At 25.8% G+C, this 22,461-nt stretch overlaps 4 protein-coding genes across 4 annotated transcripts in view; 2 read left to right on the top strand and 2 right to left on the bottom strand.

Annotated features, from left to right (window-relative positions):
* Positions 1–6,839: 6,839 nt before the first annotated feature.
* Positions 6,840–7,391, top strand: LOC136091742 (protein FAM200C-like). The gene has a single exon (XM_065819451.1). It carries the CDS (start codon positions 6,840–6,842, stop codon positions 7,389–7,391), a length of 552 nt encoding a protein of 183 aa, XP_065675523.1.
* Positions 7,392–7,485: 94 nt separating this feature from the next.
* On the top strand, positions 7,486–8,212 carry LOC136091741 (protein FAM200A-like). The gene is made up of 2 exons (XM_065819450.1): positions 7,486–7,947; positions 8,066–8,212. The coding sequence occupies exons 1-2, from the start codon at positions 7,486–7,488 to the stop codon at positions 8,210–8,212; spliced, it is 609 nt and encodes a 202-aa protein (XP_065675522.1).
* Positions 8,213–9,075: 863 nt separating this feature from the next.
* LOC136072010 (adhesion G-protein coupled receptor G5-like) lies at positions 9,076–20,931 on the bottom strand. The gene is made up of 6 exons (XM_065819449.1): positions 20,874–20,931; positions 19,071–19,284; positions 13,650–13,926; positions 13,403–13,417; positions 12,617–12,785; positions 9,076–9,188 (listed from the first exon to the last, which is right to left on the bottom strand). The coding sequence occupies exons 1-6, from the start codon at positions 20,929–20,931 to the stop codon at positions 9,076–9,078; spliced, it is 846 nt and encodes a 281-aa protein (XP_065675521.1).
* LOC136091740 (uncharacterized) overlaps positions 19,071–22,461 on the bottom strand; it is a 60,639-nt gene continuing 57,248 nt past the window's right edge. The window contains exons 15-16 of the mRNA XM_065819448.1: positions 20,874–21,399; positions 19,071–19,284 (exon numbers count right to left, since the gene is read on the bottom strand). Of these exons, the coding sequence (XP_065675520.1) occupies positions 21,019–21,399 (381 nt within the window). The 3' untranslated portion in view covers positions 19,071–19,284; positions 20,874–21,018. The remainder of the gene's footprint in view (positions 19,285–20,873; positions 21,400–22,461) is intronic.

The following is a 22,461-nucleotide window of genomic DNA, read 5'->3' as shown; positions in this document are numbered from 1 at the left end:
ACCAAAGCATACATTGGTTTTTTATAGGGTGTGTGAAAAAAGAGATATGCGAATCAAAAGCAATCATTTAAAAATAAAAATTTTTTAAATGCAACCATGCTCTCAATATATATATGGGAAACGAAGGAAAAACTCAAAAAAACACCATTATTTAACTTAGTAATGTAGTTTGAGGAATCTCAAAGCTAATTTCAAAAAAAATCTAACCCCAATATTCTAATATTTGCCATAAAAACCGACATTTACCAATTACCTCCTGAAGATTACTCCAAACTAATACGAGAAAACATCACAAAAACATACATAAAACCCAGAAAAAGCTAGAAAATTCAATCAACCTTGAACAAATCGATATAATTGCTAAGTCAGAAGCATTCATTACATTAAAAGACCACAAAAACAATTTTGATAATCAAAAACCTTGCCGCCTATTAAATCCAGTAAAAAATGAACTCAGCGCTGTCAGCAAAATATACCAACATAAAATCAACAAGGAAATATAAAAAAAAATTAAAACTAAACCAATAGAAAAACACAGCTGAAGTAATCGAATGGTTTACAAGCATAAGCAACAAGCAACACTGTGTATTTAAACTTAACATCAATGAATTTTACCCATTCATCAAAAAAGATATACTAAACAATGCATTATTATTTGCAAAACAACACACTGAAATCAACAATGAAAAATTTGGGTCATAAATCATTGCAAAAAACCATTATTAATTTTCAATCATGAAACATGGAAAAAAAAAGAGGTTTATAATGATTGTTTCGATGTCACAATGGGATGTTTTGACAGAGCTGAAGTGTGTCAACTGGTAGGTTTATACATTCTAGACTCTTTATCTAGAACCATTACTAAAAATGATCTATTTATTAATTTATTATTAAATTGAAAATCGTAGTGTAAAAATTACACGGAAAGTAATCACATAAGAGATTACTTTATAACAGTTGAAGTTTACTTTTATCTTTTTTATCAATATTGTTCTTAAAATCGTTTTCACATTAATACTTTCATAATCTAAATTGTTCCAATTATTACAGACTCGATTTATAAAAAAGTTATGTCTTGCATTACATTTTGGAGTGTATTCCCTTGATAACCTAAAGTTGTGATTTCTGCTTTTTTTTTCTGTCTAATACGTTGTTGGTTATAAAATTTATTGGTTTTTGTAATGAAATTTGGTCGCAGCCATATACTATTCTATACATTTGTATGAGGTCTCCGCGAGTTCATATTTTCTCTAACAACTCCAGGTTAAACACTTCAAGTCTGTTTTTATATTTCATTTTTTTTAAGATGGGACTACTTTTGTTGCTCTTTTTTGAACTTTTTCCAAATGATCTATATCTTGTTTTTGATGAGAATTCCAAACCGAGATAGCATTGTCTAAATGTGGTCTTACAAGTGATGTGTATAATAGTTTCATGGTGCAGACATCCAAATTTCTAAAAGCTCCATTAACCATCCCCAAAATTTGGTTTGCATTATTTGCTGCTTTTATGACTTGATTGCTTCATTTTAGTTTATTTGTAATAATAATACCCAGATCACTTTCTACTTCGTTTTCTTGTAATACTGCATGTTCATTATTATTAGTCATATTTATCATGAATATTTGAATTTTTTATTTTTTATTCCAAAGTGCATAACTTTGCATTTTTTTTCATTAAAACACATACACCATAGGTCTGCCCATAGTTGCATAGATATAACATCATCTTGAAGCTTTGATCTTTTGGCTTTGTTGTTTATTGAAGCAATCAGTTTACTATCATTGGCATATAGTTTTAATGGAAATTTCAGTGTGTCCTGTAAGCCATTAATATATACATAACAAATAGAATAGGCCCAAAACTTAACCTTGAGGGACACCGCTCAATACTACTCTCCACTTGGATTTATGCTGACCCAAAATCACTCTTTGTCTTCTATTAGATAAGAAACTGTGAAGCTATTTAACTAATTTTTTTGAGAAGCCATAATTTTTAATCTAGTGAATTAATTTCAAGTGTGAAAGTCAAAATATACATCTACTGAAGTCTTATTGTTTAGATGACTTGTTATTTCATCGATTGTTTTAAGTAAGTTGGTTATACATAATTTAGAAGGTACAAAACCATGTTTATTTTATTGATTAGATTATTTTGTAGTAGATGATTCATCATTTTATTTCGAATTATTCTTTCAAACGTTCTACAAACAACTGACATTATAGATATTGGCCGATAATTTGCTGGATCTAATTTACTGCCACCCTTAAAAATCAGTGTTATATTCGCTAGTTTCCATTTTTCAGGAACAAAAGAGTTTCAGTGATTAACAAGACTCACAATAAGTTTCAGTGATTGCATCACTGAAACTCTTTGTGAAAATTAATGATAATGGATATGATAGAGCATTTCTTTAAGATTAATGGATGAATTTTATCATGTCCAATCGATTTATTCTCGCTTAACTTTTTTAAGTGTTTTGCTATTATTACAGGTGAGAAGTATTTATTATTTAGATTGCATGTTATAGATGATCTTCACTTGAAATATGATAGAACAGGATTTTTTTTCTTGGATGAACACAGAATGAAATTGTAATCCCAGAATATTTGATATTTTACTCTCGTCTTCCTGCAATTGTCCAGTCTGATCTCTTAATAATTTAATTTCTTGTTTAACTGATTTTTTTTTATTAACATAAGAATAGAAAGTTAAGAACTTGTTTTTGACTTTTTTGCTATATTAGATTCGTATTCATAAACTGCAGTATCCATTAGTTCTTTACACTTTTTACATTGTAATATATATTGTTTTTTTAAAATGTTAGACTTATTGGATGATAAATATTTGAACCACAGCCTTTTTTTAAATTAATTTCTTTCTTTCATTTTTTAGTTTACCATAATGTACCAATCTTTGACTTAACATTTATTTATGGCACAAGTTTTAAAACTGACTCATTATAGATTTTTATAAACAATTTATAACATTCAGTAGAATTTTTATTTATAAATAATGTCTGCCAATCAACTTCATTATAAAAATCTAGGTCTTTACCGAGACGAAAGATTGATGGTAATGTGCAAAAAAACTGCCACACAGTTAGAAAAAGTCAGCAAAAAAATAATTGAGACATTTAAAAACATTGGATTACAAATAGAGATTCAAACCAATATAAACAGAATTAATTTTTCTGAAAAAAACTCCTACCAAACTTTTAAAAAACAAAAAAAACCAGATCCCTCTCTCAATTAATGATCAACTATCACAAAATTCATATGATGAAAAAATATTTCAATTCATCAAAAACAGAATACAAAGAAACACTTGAATGGTTTTAAAAACCTTAACTTAAAGTACAACCTAAAAAACAACACCTCCAAAAGAAAAAAAGTAATATAATTTGGTCTTATCCAATTTACAATGAAAGTATCTCAACTAATGTTGGCCAAATCTTTTTGCAATTAATAGATAAGCATTTCCCACCTTCAAATCCATCACATAAACTATTCAATTGAAACTACAAAAGCTACAAAAGCTACAAAAAACTACAAACACTACAAACACTACAAAAGTTAGCTACAGCTAGCTTTTGTAGTGTTTCAAACAACATTTCAAAAATCATAAAAAGTCACAACAAAAAAATAAATTCAAAAAGCACGACTGAAAACTCCTCTTGTAACTGCAAACAAAAGAAATATGCCTGCTGGATAAATATTGTAGAGCAACAAACATAATTTATAAATGCATAACATTTTCCATAAACACACCCAGCAAAGCATACATTGGTTACAAAATATATAAAAGAAACTGAGTTAACTTGGTCTATGGAAAAAGAACCCCTGCTTACAACAACACAACAAAAAATTGTTTACTTTGTTTATATGAAAAACTAATAATTTTACTTTATAAAAATGCCTAAGAGCTAATGAATAAAAAAAAAAGTTGATTTCCAAATGTTTTAATGAAAATAAATTTCTATTAAGAAATCACAAACTGGAAGATTAGATACACACGCTCGCAACAATAGTTTTTCTACATATTTTTCTATGTTTAGTTTTATGTATTTAGATCTACTTTTATATTACTATTTTAATGATAAAAATATATTTGTAAAAAATAAAATCAGTTAAAACCATACAAATGTGTTACACATTTGTATAACTTTGACTGTTTTCATTAATCCCATTTTTTATTTAAATATAATAAGTACATAAGTGTTCCAAAATGATATTGCGAATTTATATCAGAGTTTCCTCAGATATAAGCCTCCAATTTATATAAACTTCCAAATGTCCTGATATGACCTTCTAATATAATGTAATAACCAGAACATATGTATATGAGTACAAATATAAATATTGAGATATAAAGTTATTAAAATTAACATATGACAAATAATATAAATATTGCTAGAGTTGAAATAGGGAACATAATATATTGGTTAATTTTTTTTTACATTTTTACAACTTTGAAATATTTGATACATTGTAGATATGTGTTTGAAAATCACTGAGTGATGTCCAAATATATAAAAATTAAATTGCTAACATTGGTGGGTCATTATTGGTTGCTGGACCTAAAGCATCTGGTTTAACAACAGCTGTTGTCACTGCTATGATAAGAGGAATGCCTAAAAAATGTAAATAAATAGTGCAAGAATCTAAATACAAATGTTTAATATTATAACTATTTTGAATAATAAAAACAAATACAATTGTACTGTTGTATGTATAAATATGTATATACATAACATAATTTTTTTTTTAATATTGAATTTATATCAAAAAACATTTTTATAACAAGAAAAAAAGCCAAAAACAAACAAATTTGATTAATAGAAGTTATCCTTACTAATTTTTTAGCAAAGCTTGTTTTCTTTTTAGATTCTTAATAAAAAAATCATGGTGAAAAAATGAAATTGACGAATGAGTAAAAAAATTGATCCTGGGACACTATAAAAGTGGAAAAGGATATAAAATAGAGATAGAGATAGAGAAAATATTTGAAAAGTTGAACAAGATCAAGGATTATCTGCACCAAAGCTAGCAAAATATTTACAAACAGATCATGGTATAACTGTAAATCCTCAAACTGTTTGCAATCGCTTGAAAAATCAAGGTTTTGTAGGTAGAGTCCAAAAAAGCTTTTTTTGAGTAAAAAGTTTAAAAAAAAAAGATTGGGCTAAGAAACATTTGAATTGGACTATTGATCAATGGCAAAGAGTTTTATGGTCCGATGAAACAAAAATATGTTTGTTTGGTTCTGATGGTATCATGCGCAAAGAAGAAGAAATGGTGAATGCCTAAACCCTAAATGTATGAGATCAACTGTCAAGCATGGAGGAGGCAACATTAAGCTTTATTATAACATTTCAATATTATATATACTTCTACCTTATTTTTTCCTCTTATCATAGGTCAAATTATGGTTTGGGGCTACTTTTCTTGGAGTGGTGTTGGCAAACTCAAATTCATTGACAGAATAATGACAAAAAAGGTTTATACTGATATTATGAAACAAAAACTGAGATCAAATGTCAGAAGTGCTGGCTTATCTCATAATTTTATCTTTCAACAGGATGCAGATCCTAAACACACATCAAGGTTAGCTACTCAGTGGTTAAAAAAAAGCAGTATTAAGATGTTAGATTGGGTTCCTCAGTCACCAGACCTAAATCCAATTGAAAATTTATAGATTCTTTTTAAAATTAAAGTAGCTGATCTAAAACCATCTAGTTTGTCGCAATTAAATGCAATTCTCATTGAGGAGTGGGAAAAATTTTATCCACAATGGCTTAAAAACTTAGTAGATTCAATGCCTAAAAGATATCTAGCAGTCATTAAGGCAAAAGGCGCACAAATAGACTATTAATTTTATGTTAGCAAAATAATTATTTAAGGCAGTGTTTCCCAACGTGGGGCGAAGGAAATTTTCAGGGGGCAATTCGATTGCTTGAAGGCAATGGAAAAAAGGACTTTTTCAGTCTAAATTTAACCACATAGTTGAATCTCCGGAAAACGTCCATCACTTCATGCATCATGCAAAATTTTTTCACTGGAATGCATTCGGAAAAATAAGATTTGCTTCGGCAAATTAGGATTTGGAAAACTAGGATTTGATTTGGAAAACTAGAATTTGGAGTAGAATTATCAGTTGCTTGTATCATTCTGTCAATGTGCGTTACCATTAATTTGAAATAAAAGTAGAGCTGTACTTACTAGTAATAAAAGCAGTTGTTCGAATTTATTGTTGTTTTCAAATTTTTAATACATTTTCTAAATAAATATAAGTGATATTTAAATATAATTGGTAAGTAAATGTAATCGTAAATATATTTAATTAATTATTTAGAATTTAGATGCCTCAGAAAACAATTTCCTCTGGACAATCATTTCAAACGCTAGTTCAGAATAACCATTAGCGATTGTGGAATAACCAATTCTCTTTGGAGAATTGCACGAAAAATTATTGCGAAAGTATTCCCTTGAGAGACTAATTCCGCATGAGGAATTCTCACTTAAAAGCCATAGCGCTAAACATAATAAAAGTTGGAATAACAAGTCAAGAAGACTACACACAGTTTATATAACTAGTTGTTTATAATTTAATATTCAAATATAGAAATATATATAATACAAAAAACAACATGGATTCTCTTTCAATCATAATAAGAAAACGAAACATTACAAAATATATATTTTTAATTTCATAATTAATTTTAAAATTCATTTTTTAGCCCATGAATAGTGCAAGCAAGAAAAAAATTTGGCAGCACTCGGAAGAGTATTTAAAATTTGGTTTCATACCTGTTGTCCACGATTACCTTTTTGTTTATTATGCCAACAATGCTTGAGCAACGAATCAATGAACCAGGTCGTCTTGAAGCACATTTGAAGGCAAAACATAAAGATCAAATTAATTCAAACTTGAATTATTTTCAAATTGTAAAGAAAAATTATGAAAAAAGAGAAACTTTAAAGTCTCTTGTTATTGCTCATAATATTAATATTAATCGTACTCTTGAGGCTAGCTATCAAATTTCATTACTCATCGCTAAATCTGGGAAAAATCATACAATAGGAGAGCAGTTAATCAAGCCTTCAATATCAACATTAGTTAAAACTGTTTCTGGAAAAGATGACCAAGACGTGAAAACCATGCCACTAAGTAACAATACTGTCAGCAGAAGAATCGATGAAATGAGTAAATATGTTGAAATACAACTTATTGAAAAATTAAAAACAAGACTTTTTTTGGTGCAAATGGATGAATCAACATTGAGAGATAGCGAAGCAGTATTATCTAAATATGTCAGATACATTGATAATAATGATTTTGCTGAAGAAATATTATTTTGCACATCATTAAAAAAGCAGCACTACCGCTAAAGATATATATAGTACTCTAAAAATATACTTAGATACGAATAAAATACCAACAAAAAATATAACGTTCTGTGCTGCTGATGGTGATCCTAATTTGATGGGCAAAAAAAATGGTTGCTTAAAACTGATGAAAGATAAAAGTCCAGATATGCTTCTTGTGCACTGTGTTATTCACAGGGAAAACTTAGTAGCTAAAAATCTTTCTCCTGTTCTAAATAAAATAATGAACTTGGTTGTAAAATGTATTAATTTTATTAAAGCAAGTGCAAAACAAGAGCGCATTTTTAAATTATTTTGTAAAGAAAACAACAAAGCTTATGTGAGACTTTTACTTCACACTGAGGTAAGATGGCTTTCAAAAGGATACTGTTTAAAAAGATTTATGGAACTATTTGATACTCTTAGTGATTTTTTAAGCAACGAAATTGAAATGCAATATCTGTTAACAATGGATTCTAAGGCATATTTGAGTTATTTAACTAATATTTTTAAAAAACTAAATATATTGAATAAAGAACTTCAAGGAACAAATAAAACTCTTGTTGATGCAAAAGCGAAGGTATTTGGTTTTATTACGCCTATTGTACTATTTGAAAATTTACCAAAAACAATTTGAAAAGTTTCATTGGCTTCAAAAATGTGAAGTAACTGATACCACTATACTTAATATTGTTAAGCATCTAAAAAACTTATCAGCTGATTTAAAAGGAAGATTTTCAGATTTGAAAGAAATTGATTTTCCAACTTGGTTGATGCAGCCAATGTTAGCTAATTTATCTCATATTTTTAATATGCAGTACCAAGAAGAATTAGCAGAAATGTAAAATGACGAGTCAGTTTAAACTTTATTTAATATAAAAAGATCAATGGCATGGTTTTTTGAAGAGACCAAAATTAAATATCCAAGCACAACAGAATGTGCAAGAAAACTATTATTACCGTTTACTTCTTCATATTTAGCTGAATGCGGATTTAGTGCCATAACCAATTTGTTACTTAAAAAAAGAAACCGTTTATATATAACACAATGGGGAGATCTAAGAATGAAGCTAACAAAATTGGATCTCAATATAAAGTCTCTTTGTAACCAGCATCAAGCACAAGGATCTCACTAAATTTCATTTATTTTCTTGAAAGAATTAAGACTTGAATACTTGATGTATTTTATTTTATTTACTTATATATTGTTTACTATATTTTGTTTACTTGAATTTTTTTGTTTAATAAATAACTTTTTGTGATTTCTTCCTGCAGTATATCATTTATGCTACTTATGAAAAATTTATAATATTAAAAATTATTCATATATAACATAGGGGACATTTTAAATTTTGATGAGCTTTGGTGGGGCATGGAACTAAAAAGTTTTGGAAACACTAATTTAAGGGGTAATACACTTTTTTGACTTACACTTTTGCTAATTTAGTGGATAACTTTTGTTTTAAGTATAAGAACATTAATTTCTTGTAATAAAAATGTTTTTTGATATCAATTCACAATAAATAAAAAAAATTGGGGTCAAAAGTCTAAATTTAAGCATATAAAAATTTGTTTTTATTGAAAAATCATCAGGGGGTGATAGACTTTTTTACTGCCCCATGCCAAACCCTCAGTCGATGTAGCAGCACTCTGCTGCGAATCAGGCTATTTTTCAGTTGATGTATGTACTGAAGCCCCCGGTAGCAGGCTATTTCAGTATGACACCAGACTGCTCACCTAAACGAGCAGTGTAAGAGCTCATCCATGAGCTTTCACCAGGCCTAGTGGAATTATCAGAAATAATGATATGATTAAAAGAAACTTATCATATATTTTAAAATTAAAATAAAATAAACTTATTAGGTACATTATTTTTTCTTTAATCTATTATTTTAAGCTATATCAAGTAGTATGTAATTAGTGGAATCAAGTGATGAGATTGATGAGGAGTTCTTCAAAAAAAATTAGGCTTTGCCTTTAAGTGAGGTAACAAAATCTGAACCATGCAAGAGAGGTGGAATAGCAGATTTTCTCTTATTGTTGACAGTGTTAAAGATTCTTTCTGCTAAAGATTCATTGTTAAAGAATTGTTTTGCTGATAGATATGGAAGTGAGTTATATTATATTGGTTATGACTAGAAATTTTGTTTAAATTTGTTAAAACTTGACTCAAATCACAGATAGTACTCAATACACTATTCAATAGTACACGCAATTGTCTTATTACTATTAATAAACCTTAAGCAGTAACAAAGGGCTCCAAATGAGTCAAGAAGATTCAACATTAAAAACCTTAAATGGAAAACAATTATAATTACATTATAATTACGACAAGCAAACAAATATGCATACATCTACACTAGCCTAATAGATAAAGAAGAGGTGTGAAGCTGGGCAACAGATAGAACATGTTTACCCCCTTAAATCTTTGTTTAGGAGGTCTTCTACAAGACAGTAGCCAGATGCATTTTACATTTGCCCATGATGAGTATTTTTATTGAGACACCATCTCTAATCTTTACTCAATCAAAAGTCCCAAGGTAGGGATTTTTTTCAATTGAATATTTTATAAAATTTACAGTTCACTGGAAAATGAAAGTCTACAAATGTAAGTAACTTCCAACTTTTGGTTCTACATTCTAACTAAATAGAAGGTTATACCAAAAATTTTGATATAGCCAATTTTTTTTTATAAATAATGAAAACTAACTTTAAAACTTAGAAGAAAAAAAAAAAGGTTGAAAATAAAACCCTTATAAATAATGCCAATAATAGCAATAATAATAAAAAAAAAAATATGTATAAAATAATAGTACAAATAATAACTAAATAAAATAATTACAATAAAAACTTTAATAATTATTTTTATTTGTGTTTACTGTACATATTATAATAATATGATTATATGTGAGTTTATTAGTGATGGACCAAAACAAAAAAAGTTGAAACCAAAATAAACCAAAATTTTGGGTACTCTAGTTTGGTGCCGAAACTAAAACTGACATTTCGGCAAATACTTTACTGAAACCAATACCTACATTTTGGCTAGTCAAAATTAATTTCCTTAAAAAAATTTATTTAAAAATGCAATTTTACATTTGTTGTTTTTTTATACTTGTTTTATGTTAGAATTAATCACACATGTATCACAAATTGAGATTTAACACATAAGTTGCCCATATAAGTTAATAGCTGGCAGATTTTCTCTGCAGAACAAGATTTTTTCAAGGTATTTTGTGAAAATTCTCAAAATTTTTGTGATAAATCTCAAAATATTTTGTGAAAATTCTCAAAAAAAACTGTTTTTCTAAATAAGATAAAAATTTAAAACCTTACAAATTTTTTGGTTTTCGGAATGTTTTTAACCAAAATTTTGCTTTTTACCAAATTTATAAAAAGTAATGAAACTGCAATTTTGTTATCAGTTCAAATTAAAACTTTGGCCAAAACCGATACCGAAACAGAATTTCGATGGATCACTAAAGTTTATGATAAAACAATAGCAAAAATTATTATAATATAATTTATAATTATGACAGAAAGTATAAAATTAAACTTAACAATTGCAAAAATAACTATAACAACAATAATAATCAATATTAATAAGGCAACTAAAACAAATATATATTAATATTAATGTTAAAAGTAACAAAATTAAAAATAATAGTGAAAAAAAAAATAAAAATAATAGTTTTAGTAATACAGTGAAGCAATAATAATAAAAGATATAATTAACTTGCATTGATAATATACTCAAATAAAATTTTTTAAGTTGGTTTCTACTGAGAAGATCATAGTTACTAACAAAGGGTTTATTATAATATGCATTGTTTAATAGAAAGCTTGCAATATTTGACAGTACTAAAATTAATGAAGGGTGTAAATAACTATTTTCTGTATTTTCAGTGTAATATTTGTGTGTGTTAATAAAAAAGTTATTAAATAAATTCAGCACATTATTTTGGAGAAAATCAAACACAAAAAGACATTATAAAGCTTTAATAGATCTTGAAAATTCAATGCTATAAGCTTGTAAGAGTTAATTTTTTTTTAAATCTCTATGAAAATATGATTCTTTTGAGACCATGGTTGAAATACTTTTGAATAATTTTTTTTTGACAATATTAGGGATTTTACCCAAAATACTAAGGATTTGAACCCAAATATTTTCACAAGTTGGCGTGATGGTGAAAAATGAATTGCATATTTGAAATCAAAATGAGAAATTTTGTTGAGCAAACAATACTAAAAATGTATTGTTTGCTCAACAAAAAAAAAATTATTTTTGTTGACCTGTGTTATCAAAATAATATTAATTATTAGATCCAAACCTCATTACCTCATCCTCAATCAAATAGAAAAATGTTAATGAAAGTGAAGGTAGTAGCTGAATAAAAGAGCAGCTAAAAGCTGTATGATAAGTAGTTAATAGTAATTATTAGAATAATAAATAATAAAAGCTGAATAATAGAGTTGCTAAAGGAATGATAGAAGCTTTATATTAGAGTAGCTAAATGGATGAGACAGTAAAGGTTTTAAAGCTTATTAAATAAATTTTAAGGTTTTTTATTTAGATATTTAAATGAAATAGAGGTTAAGTAAAATAGAGGTTAAATGAAATAGAGGTTAAACTAAATAGAGGTTTTTTATTAAGATATTTAAATGAAATAGAGGTTAAACTAAATAGAGGTTTTAGTTTTTCCAAAACTCATGGCATTGAGAAGCCATAGGACAATCCAAAAAACCATTCAATGCTTTTATTATCATTTTGGAAGATGAACATGCATGGTTCTATTTGAGTTTAAGATTGTGAAATAATTTCCGACATGTGAAAAAAAGATGCATTTTTTTCATTGTCTCTAAATAGAATTTGACTTGCAGGAGTCAATTCAGCTTGAGATCTGCAAAGCAGCTTGAGATCTGCAAAAGTACCATTAGTATCTTGAATCAAGCAGAGTGGCAACTGAAATTTGATTTGACAGCAATGGCTGGCTTTAGGTGCAGAGTTTGCTCAAGTATATAATAGTAAAGTTCCATCTTGTAGAAAGAGCTAAGTCTGTCTTTTATATACATTTAGATTTCTTGCTTTCTATAGAGTTCAGTGTAGAAAGCAGTGGAATGGGACGCATAAGAGCAGAGTTTTTAACTCTTTGCAACCAGCTAGTTTATGATTGGATCTAAAAATAGTTATCTTTTGATCAGAATTTGAAGGGATTATGGTATCCAGCTGACTCATAACACAGACATACAGCTTGGTTTATCAAAAGCTGCTTTTACATTCGCTGTATAAGGAAACTCCAATTTTTGAAGAAAATTTCCACTCCTCTGCTGTTGTTTTGAACTTGTTGAAAACGTTTTTTGTGGTAAGCTTTTCATCATATCGAGAACAAGAGATGCAGAATTAGATACACTTCCAATCTTTGGAAATATAGTGAACCAGATGAAAGCCATGATAAAATGATGACTATGCATCAAAACAGACTGACATACATTCAGCTTCTGATTGAACCAAATTTTCCTTGAGAACAACTTGCATTTTTTCATAAGTTGGATTCAGTAAACTTCTGTATTATTATTTGCTAGCAATTTTGTAACTTGGAGCAACAAAAGTGAGCACAGTGCCTCAAAAACCAGGCATCATTAATAATAGATCATAGTTGGAGGTCAAGAACTACCATTTTAAAGATTGACTAGTGAAATTTTTGGCCTTTTTCAGAAATAGAGTCAATTTTTCAAGAGGCTTGATCCCAGTTTAGAATTGTAGATTTAAAAAGATCAGTTTTTTGTTTTTTTGGTTGTTTATCGAAGATTGGAACTGTCTTTCTCTTGTTTAAATTCAATTCAGCTTTTTTAACCAAAACTCCGACCAGAACCAAAATCTTAAATATAACTGGGAAAGAAAACAAAAAATCTGGTCAGATTGTGGCTGGAACAGGAACCAAATAGAATTTTGGTCTATCACTAGTTGTAAGTAATATAAACATTTAACTTAATTTCATTAATAATTTGGTAACTTTAATTTGATTTTCACTTACCTTTTCTGATATAACCTCCAATATAAATATTAGGAATTAATAAATTTATAAATATATAATTTGATAAAGAAAATATTTTAAAAATTTTAACAATTATATAAATAAAAGAATTTAAAAGCAAAAAATTTAAGAAGTAGAAAATCCAAAAAATCTTTTTATATTATATTTATTTACTGAAACTATTATTTTTATATTATATTTATATATTAAAACTTATTTTATTATACTAATTTTTTTTTTGAAAAACTAACATACCCCAAGCAAATGCAAATGCTTTTAGCATAAATGCATTTAAGCTCGTAGAATTATGAAAAACTTTGACAAACATTCTATAGAGATTAAATCCTTCAACAACCATCCAACAGAATGTTGACAATAGAAAAAACTGAATAAGTGAGGCAACCACCTGGCACAAAATTCGAGGTTTAGTTCTTTCAACCAAAGCCAAAAAGATTATAAGTGTAATCATCAGATTGCCAGATAAAGCAATTAGAATTCTTGGAGCAAGTTGAGTTTGATATTTTCTTAAAAAAAAAGGTAATAATACTAACCAAATTTATTAAAACCTTAGACACACACATACACACTCACGTACATACACACTCACACACACATTTATTAATTCATTCATTTTTACGAAAATTTAGAGTAATATAACAATATCTAAATAAATATATATAAAATAAAATATATATAATGATATATATAAAATAATATATATAAATATATATAAAATAGAAATATAAGCATAACCTTAACACTGCCCCAACCTAATCCTTAGTCAGTGTAGCAGCACTCTCTTGCATTATCTGCCTATTTGTCACTCAACTACTTTTCATTTATCCTAAAAGTTGCTTGTATTAACTTTTTTTTTTCAAATTAAAAAAACAAATACTTATGGAGAAAAAAAATTAATGAAACACAAATATATATATATATATATATATATATATATATATATATATATATATATATATATATATATATATATATATATATATATATATATATATATAGATAGATAGATAGATAGATAGATAAATAGATAGATAGATATATAAATAGATAACACAGGAACATACATTTTGTAACTTTATTAGTTACTGAATCTTTTTTAGATTTAATCAAACCTAAAATGTGCTTAATTACTGTGTATTTGGTTGTAAATATACACTACTGCTGAAAAGTTTGAAAGCAAACAAGTTTTTGTTGGAAAAAACATAGAGAAAAAATAATCTTTTATAGTAGAAAACAAGGAGCTTAACTCCAGGCAAACAAAGAATAAAACTTTGAAGTCATTACTATTGATCTTAACATAAACTTGAGCTTGCTAAGCATAACTACAAATAACTTTCATTACAAAAGAAAACTTTTTTTTTAATACTCACTTGCTTTCAACTGATGAAGTTTTCATCTATACAATTGATAAAACTATTGCAAAGAAAAATCCAGATGAGGTCAACTCTATTCTTTTTATTTTATAATGAACAATTATAAAATTATTTTAGTATTTCAAAATAAAATATTAAAATTATTTTAATTTTATAATGAACCACTTAATTAAGAGATATCAATCACTTTAGGTTTTATTAATTGCATAGAACATGCTCGGCCAAATGCTAGATTGACACAAATTAAAATGGGCTGCTAAAAAAAAATCCAAGCCCCTGCAATGTAATTGAACAAAACCAAGATATGATAAAAAAAAGATTTGGTTTTTAAAATTTCTTTTAAAGCTTTAAAAGTAGTCATATATTCTCATATGTTCTCAAGCAAATCACTTGAACTCAAATTACTGAACTCAATCATATCATTATAAATACGCTTTTTACTGCAGTTAAAAAGGACTTCACTACAAACAGCAAAAACCCTAACTTCACCCAAATTTGTAAAGCACTAATATTTATGAAGAAACAATATTGATAGTGAGAGATATGAATTCAATACCAAATAATATAAAATATTTAAAATAGAATAATATATATATATATATTTATATATATATATATACACATATATATACATATATATATAAACACACACACATATATAAACATATACATATATATATATATACATATATATATATATATATATATATATATATATATATATATATATATATATATATATATATATATATACATATATGTATATATATATATATATATATATATATATATATATATATATATATATATATATATATATATATGTATGCACACAAACATGCATATAATTAAAATCATTATATACTAATAGAAAACTACAAAATCCTTAACTTCACTACCAATGTGATAAATCCTGTTAGATAAAAATTTATTATAAATACAAGTTGCTAATTCAAGTCGATAAGATATAGAAATATATATAAAATTATAAAAACAACAAAACCAATACAAAGTTTTTAATCCACATAGATACCTAGATTGAATGTTACTAACCAATCAAAGAAACAGGTATTAAATAAAATACAGCAATAACGATGAGAACAGTAAACAAAACCACTACAACATCAAAAGTCAAAAAATTAAAATGGACAGGATAAAAAATAATTTTATATATATATATAAAATGACAACCTAAAGAACTAACATTTTTAATATATATATATACACATAGGCCTACAAAATGAATACTGTACATCATTATAAAGTTGAGAGAGAGTTGCAACACAAATTAAAAAAAAAAGAAATTAGTAGCCAAGATTTGTAAAGATGAATTTTCTAGCTCCAATATTTCAGATGAATTTGAGCTGACATAATATAATGATAAGATTGATATGCCTTTAAAGTCAAGAATAAAGACTTGTTAATGAATGCAATAAATACTAACCAAATAGAGTTAATATAATCAAATTATAATCAGATAAACATTATACATCCTTGTCATGACATTATTCTGATCTTATGTTAAGAGAGGTGATGCGGCTGTGGTCAAAGCAAATTACTTAGAAGGTAGGTTGCTTTTGTCATGCAACTTATTAATACCCCTAATTTATTTGTGGGTAAAAAAGCTCCTAAACATAGGATGGTAATCTAATAGTAGAATCATAAATTTGCAAAACAGGTTGACTAAAATGGGCATCTGGTTGCAAAAAATTACTTTCATAACTGATTTTAAGGTCATTTATGATTTCAGAATACATAACAAAAAAATAGCAAGCTTATTTAAGAGTTCAAAAAAGATGACAAACTTAAACCATTCTCTTTCTATTTGTTATAATGGAACAAAGTATATAATATTTGGAGACTGTCAATTAATGCCATCATTGTTGTGTATTTTTGATTAATATATCTCTTCAGTCAAAACTGAGTTATTCACATTAGTTAATGGGGATGTACTTTTTTTAAAGAGCAAAACCTTCAGTAACATAACCATTGCAGGATCTTCAGGTAAAAGTCATATGCATTTTGAATAAATATTAGGAATATTTGAGTACTTTTGGACTTTTCTTGTTTTTTTAAGTCATTGGCAGTTAGCTTTTAAGTGATTGCTATATTCAAATATTTTTAAAATTTATTCTGTTTAAAAATAAAAACAAAAAAGTTTCTAACCTTAACTAGAATAATCTTTAAATTAATTTATCAAAGCTTATCTATGTACAAAGACTCTTAGTGTTACAATAAAAAACAACTTTTTTTCTTGTAAATATATGTAAAATAAAGAATTGGTATTAAAAATATATAAAAACTCTAAGGAAATGTGATAAAAAACACTTATTTTAAGTCTGTATCTCTGGAAACAATAAAATCCTTTAGAAATAAAACTAAAACCTTTTGGCAAAATCACTTAGCTGTAATATACTTTACTTAAACTTGAAAATAAAATGCAGTTTAACTAAGCATCTTTATTTAAAACTTTTAATGTTAAAATACGTTTGAACATATGTTAGTGAAACAATTTCATGTAAATACTTTTTCAAAAACTTGTTTAAACAAAAATGTTATATCTTGTTTAAGTTACATTATATACTGTAACTTTTAGCACATTAATATAACTATTATTTATAAATTTAATATTGAAAATAATTTATTTTTAATAATCTATTAGGTGTTTATTCCAATACTTTTTTATTATAGGCAGGCAAAGAAGTCAAAACTGACAACATTTTTGCTGTAGAAAATGTTGAATATGTATGTGTATTTAAATATGTGTATAATTTATTATTACTCTGTTCTTTTAAGAACATTAAGCACTCTATTTTGTAGAATACATTTTAAAATTGTTTATATATGTGTATATATACAATTACTAAGTGTTTAAGATCAATTAGGTTTTGTTTTTTTTTGCAGGAAAAAAATATTTTGATTTAAGCTGGCAAAAAAAAATTGATAAATGTATATTACAAGCGCTATAGCACAAATATATATAGAGTAGATTTGGATAATATGAGCACCTAGGTAATATGAGCATACTAAACGATTTCTAAAATGCAAGCAGTAAAGTTCAAGTTTCTTTGTAATTTTTGAATTGACTTTATGAGATGATAATAGCATAATTAGCATAAACTTACATGTAAATTTATTGCATGAATTTATGCTAAGTAATTAGTGGCTCTCAGCTAAATAAAACATTATTTAATTTTTTGTGTTGTTCAAACATTATCATTAAAAATGAAAGAATTTATGTGTGAAATTTTGATGTTGAAATATAGATAATTATTTTTTCATAAAGAAAAAGATATATGTGCTAAAAAAACATTCTATTTAAGTTTAGAAAAAAATGCATAAAAACATTTATTTTAGACTTTATTTAAAAACACCATTTTTGTGTAATATGAGCATGCTCAAACTACATAGAGTTTTTTTATTGAAAATACCTAGTTTTAAGTCCTAAAATTGTAGTGATTTCAATTGCTATTATATGTAATAATAACTGATTTTATTCATATATATATATATATATATATATATATATATATATATATATATATATATATATATATATATATATATATATATATATATATATATATATATATATATATATATATATATGTATATATATATATATATATGTATATATATATATGTATATATATATATATGTATATATATATATGTATATATATATATATATATATATATATGAATCGGTGAATATTAAAAGGGCAGAAGCCCAACTATGTAAACTTTTGGGAAACTAAAAAAAACTGCATTTTCCCCCGTAGTAAATTTTTGTTAATGGCCTAATAATTTTTTTTTTTAAGAGGAGTTTTTCACCTTCAAAAACAAAAAATTATTAAACCATTAACAAAAATTTACAACACAGGAAAATGCAGTTTTTCTTAGTTTCCTAAAAGTTTACATTATTGGACTTCCACCTTTTTAACATTAACCAATTCATATATATATATATATATATATATATATATATATATATATATATATATATATATATATATATATATATATATATATATGTATATAAATACATACATGCATACATACATACATCTATATATATATATATACATCTATATATATATATATATATATATATATATATATATATATATATATATATATATATATATATATATATATAAATACATAATACATACATATATATATATACATCTATATATATATATATATATATATATATATATATATATATATATATATATATATATATATATATACAGAGAGAGAGAGAGACATACCGAAATAACAGATGGCAAATAATTGTGATAAATAAGCCAGCTATAGAAATACTACAGCCAATCCAAGTAATAATTTGAAGTGCCAATGGATTATTCCCAGATTGATCAGTATCTAATATCAATGCAAAGTTTGTAAGATGATTACATTCACACTGTACATATGATGTTTGATTGCTATTAACATTGTGACAACCATCAGATGACCATATGCTACCTATCAAAAAAATCATGATTGCATTCACACACATGTACATTAGGATTACAACAACAAATTTTTTTTTGAGCCTGTATTAGGAATCAATGAACATTCTAATACTAATTAAGAAAATCATGATTATTTTGTTAATTTCAAAAAAAATTCCCACACCAAAACACCTGACAACATTGTGGGTGTCCTATACTACATAAAATATATCTCTCTAAAAGTAAATCAAGATGGATCTCAAAGAAGCAAGTCTTTATAGATAGTTTAAAAAAATAAAACTTTTAAATAAAATTCATCTCTTTAAAATTTATTGCAAAAAAAACATTTTTAAACAAAAATTGATAAAAAGCATTTTTTAAAACAGTTTTTTTTAACTAACAAATGTTTAAAAAAAAAAGAACTTAAAAAAAAACCCGTAAAAAAGATCATTATTTATGAAATCTTCTTTTGAGGTCCAACATAATATACTATAAAAAAAAAATATTTTTTACATAATAAGGACACCCACTATGCCATTGGTTGTATTGGTGCAGGAAATTGTTTTTATAACCAGCTCTAATAATTTTTAAATAATTAGGTTACAAAAATTCATCATTTGCAACCGCAGGAGGTACAAAATTTTGCAAAAAATATTTTAGATGCAACCCTAATGTACTTAATGATACTTTACTTCAGATAGTAATATGTACATCATTTATACTAGCAATAAAATACAAAATATTTATAAGACAAAAGTAAGTCATTGATTGCACAAGTTTGATTGTTTCTTTTAACCCCAATCAATCAATTTTGGTTCACTTAATTTTTATAATTCATCTTGATTATGTGATCTGTAACACTTTTAAAGTTTTCCTCCCTTTGGACCTAAACTAAAACTTGAAAAAACAAAGAAACAGATAAATTTTAAAAGGCATCTTTAAAGAGCTTAATATATAATTAAATAAAAACTTCTATTATGAATTTAACTCTTTATTTTTTTAGATAATTTTTATACAATATTTCAAGGGAGTATAGTTACCCTCGTTATCAAGTATAATTTATATAATATATAAATTTATATAAATTATACCTGATAATGAGGGTATCTATACTCCCATGAAATATTGCATAAAAATTAATTCAATTAAGAGTTACATCCACAATAGAACTTTTTATTTAGGAAACAGATACATAAAGAGTGGTCAAACATTTAAAAGTCTAAACAAATATTTAGCAAATTTGATTTTGATATTGTAAAACTAGTTTTATTTTCGTGCTCCACCAAAATGTTTAACACATCTGGATAATTTTTTACATACAACAGTTGGTTTTTTTTTTTTTTTGTATTATCTTTGAGAAAACAGTTATTGAGTATTATTTGTATTTGATTTCTAAAAAATTGTCTTTAATACAATCAATATCTATAGAAAAATAAAAACTGAACAACTATTGATTAATTTCTTCTCTAATTTTTGTATAATTAATATATAAATAAATAAAAATTAGAATAATTAATATATAAATAAATAATTAATAATTTTTAAACAAGATTTAAAATTTAAAATCAAAAATCTTCAACTTTATCAAATTATTTTTTCATTCATATAAAAGTAACTCACTTTCTGATCTCCAGAAACTACACTCCTTTGGGCCACTAGAATTACTAGGAAAGCTCATTTCAATAGGCACTGAAGAGTTCTCTATTTTCAATCCATTAACTGTAGCTGACAGAATCCAACTAATTACAGAGCGATTAGTAGATACTCATTCTTTAAAAAATGAACCTTGTTTGAAAACATACCAATAAACATTTCCAGTATTACCTTTGAATACTTGAGCAGGTAAAAATATGTAAGCTTGAAGGTTTTCTAAAGATAACCTTAGATCTTTATCTGTTATAGATAAATTTATGTTATTCATAACAGGATTAGCATAAATATACAATGAACCAAGAGTTAAAGGAAAATAAGTTGAAAACGCCAGGTTAGTCTTTGAAATTGTAATGTTTTTTGTTTGTTGCATAGCAAGCATTTCTAATGAAGATAAATACTGTGCTGATGAACTAAACACTTTATCGGCAACATCTATAATGTGTGGACTTACTCCTAATATTATATCAACTGAAGATAAAACATCATTGGTGACCTGAAAAAAAAAATGTTAAGGGTATAAAATAAACTTTATTAATTTTTTGCTGTTAGTAAAAAAAATACTTATTATGATATTTAAATAAGTCTTTTAATATTACAGCATGATTTTGTTTGTGGATTATCAAGAGAAAAAAAAAATAGAATTCAAAATTTTATCTCAAACTAGAACAGCTAGTCTGACAGAACTCTCAATACCATCTTATAAGTTTGGTGACTGCATACTTTTTAATCAACACATCACAGTATTACACATTTAACATTCCAATAATACATCACAAATTTAACATCCAAATAAATCATCACAATAAAATAATGCAATATTACAAATTAAACATAAAAAAATCATGAAAACTAGTTCTCTGATGTTTTTATAAAATAAAATTATGAAACAAAATTGTTTAATTCAATTAAATTTTTTTTTTTTTAAATAACAACTTTGAAAAAAAATTATTAAAAAGGAAAAATCAAAAATTATTTTTAGTAAACAATTTAGTTAGATAACTCTTTAATGTACTTATGGGTAAATCCATATGAAATCATCCAATAAAAAACATTTTCGACACCCTTACGCCTCAGAATTTGTTCATTTTTACCTCACTTGCAGTCCATATTAAAAAAATAACAACTGCAAAAATTTTAGTTAAAAATACAAATGGGTTCCAGAGATATCGTCAGTTGAAATAATGATGACTCATCAATTTAGTGGTTATCTGAAGCGACTACAAAGCAACTTTGACATTTAGTATTTTTATAATGGCTTGGGGAGATTTCTTAAAATTTGGTACCCCAATAGATTTTTATTAGAGGAATCCAAAAATAGCACCCTCAAGACTTGATTGTCTCAGGAAATGCCTTGTTTATCCAATTTCGTTCAAAATTATTGACTTGTAAATTAATGATTTTTGGAGGTAAAATAAAGAATGTGGCCCAAAATCCTGAGTAAAAAGTTTAATTGTATATTCATCAATTGTCTCTGTAATTCTTGATCAAAATTTGCATTTAAAAATGGTATCTATTTAGAAAAGTTTAAATTTTGTAACAAAAGCAATTGAAATGT

The sequence above is a fragment of the Hydra vulgaris genome, chromosome 15, assembly GCF_038396675.1.
Source record: "Hydra vulgaris chromosome 15, alternate assembly HydraT2T_AEP".
In the NCBI taxonomy this organism is placed as follows: domain Eukaryota; kingdom Metazoa; phylum Cnidaria; class Hydrozoa; order Anthoathecata; family Hydridae; genus Hydra; species Hydra vulgaris.
This window is presented reverse-complemented; position numbering and strand designations above follow the sequence as displayed.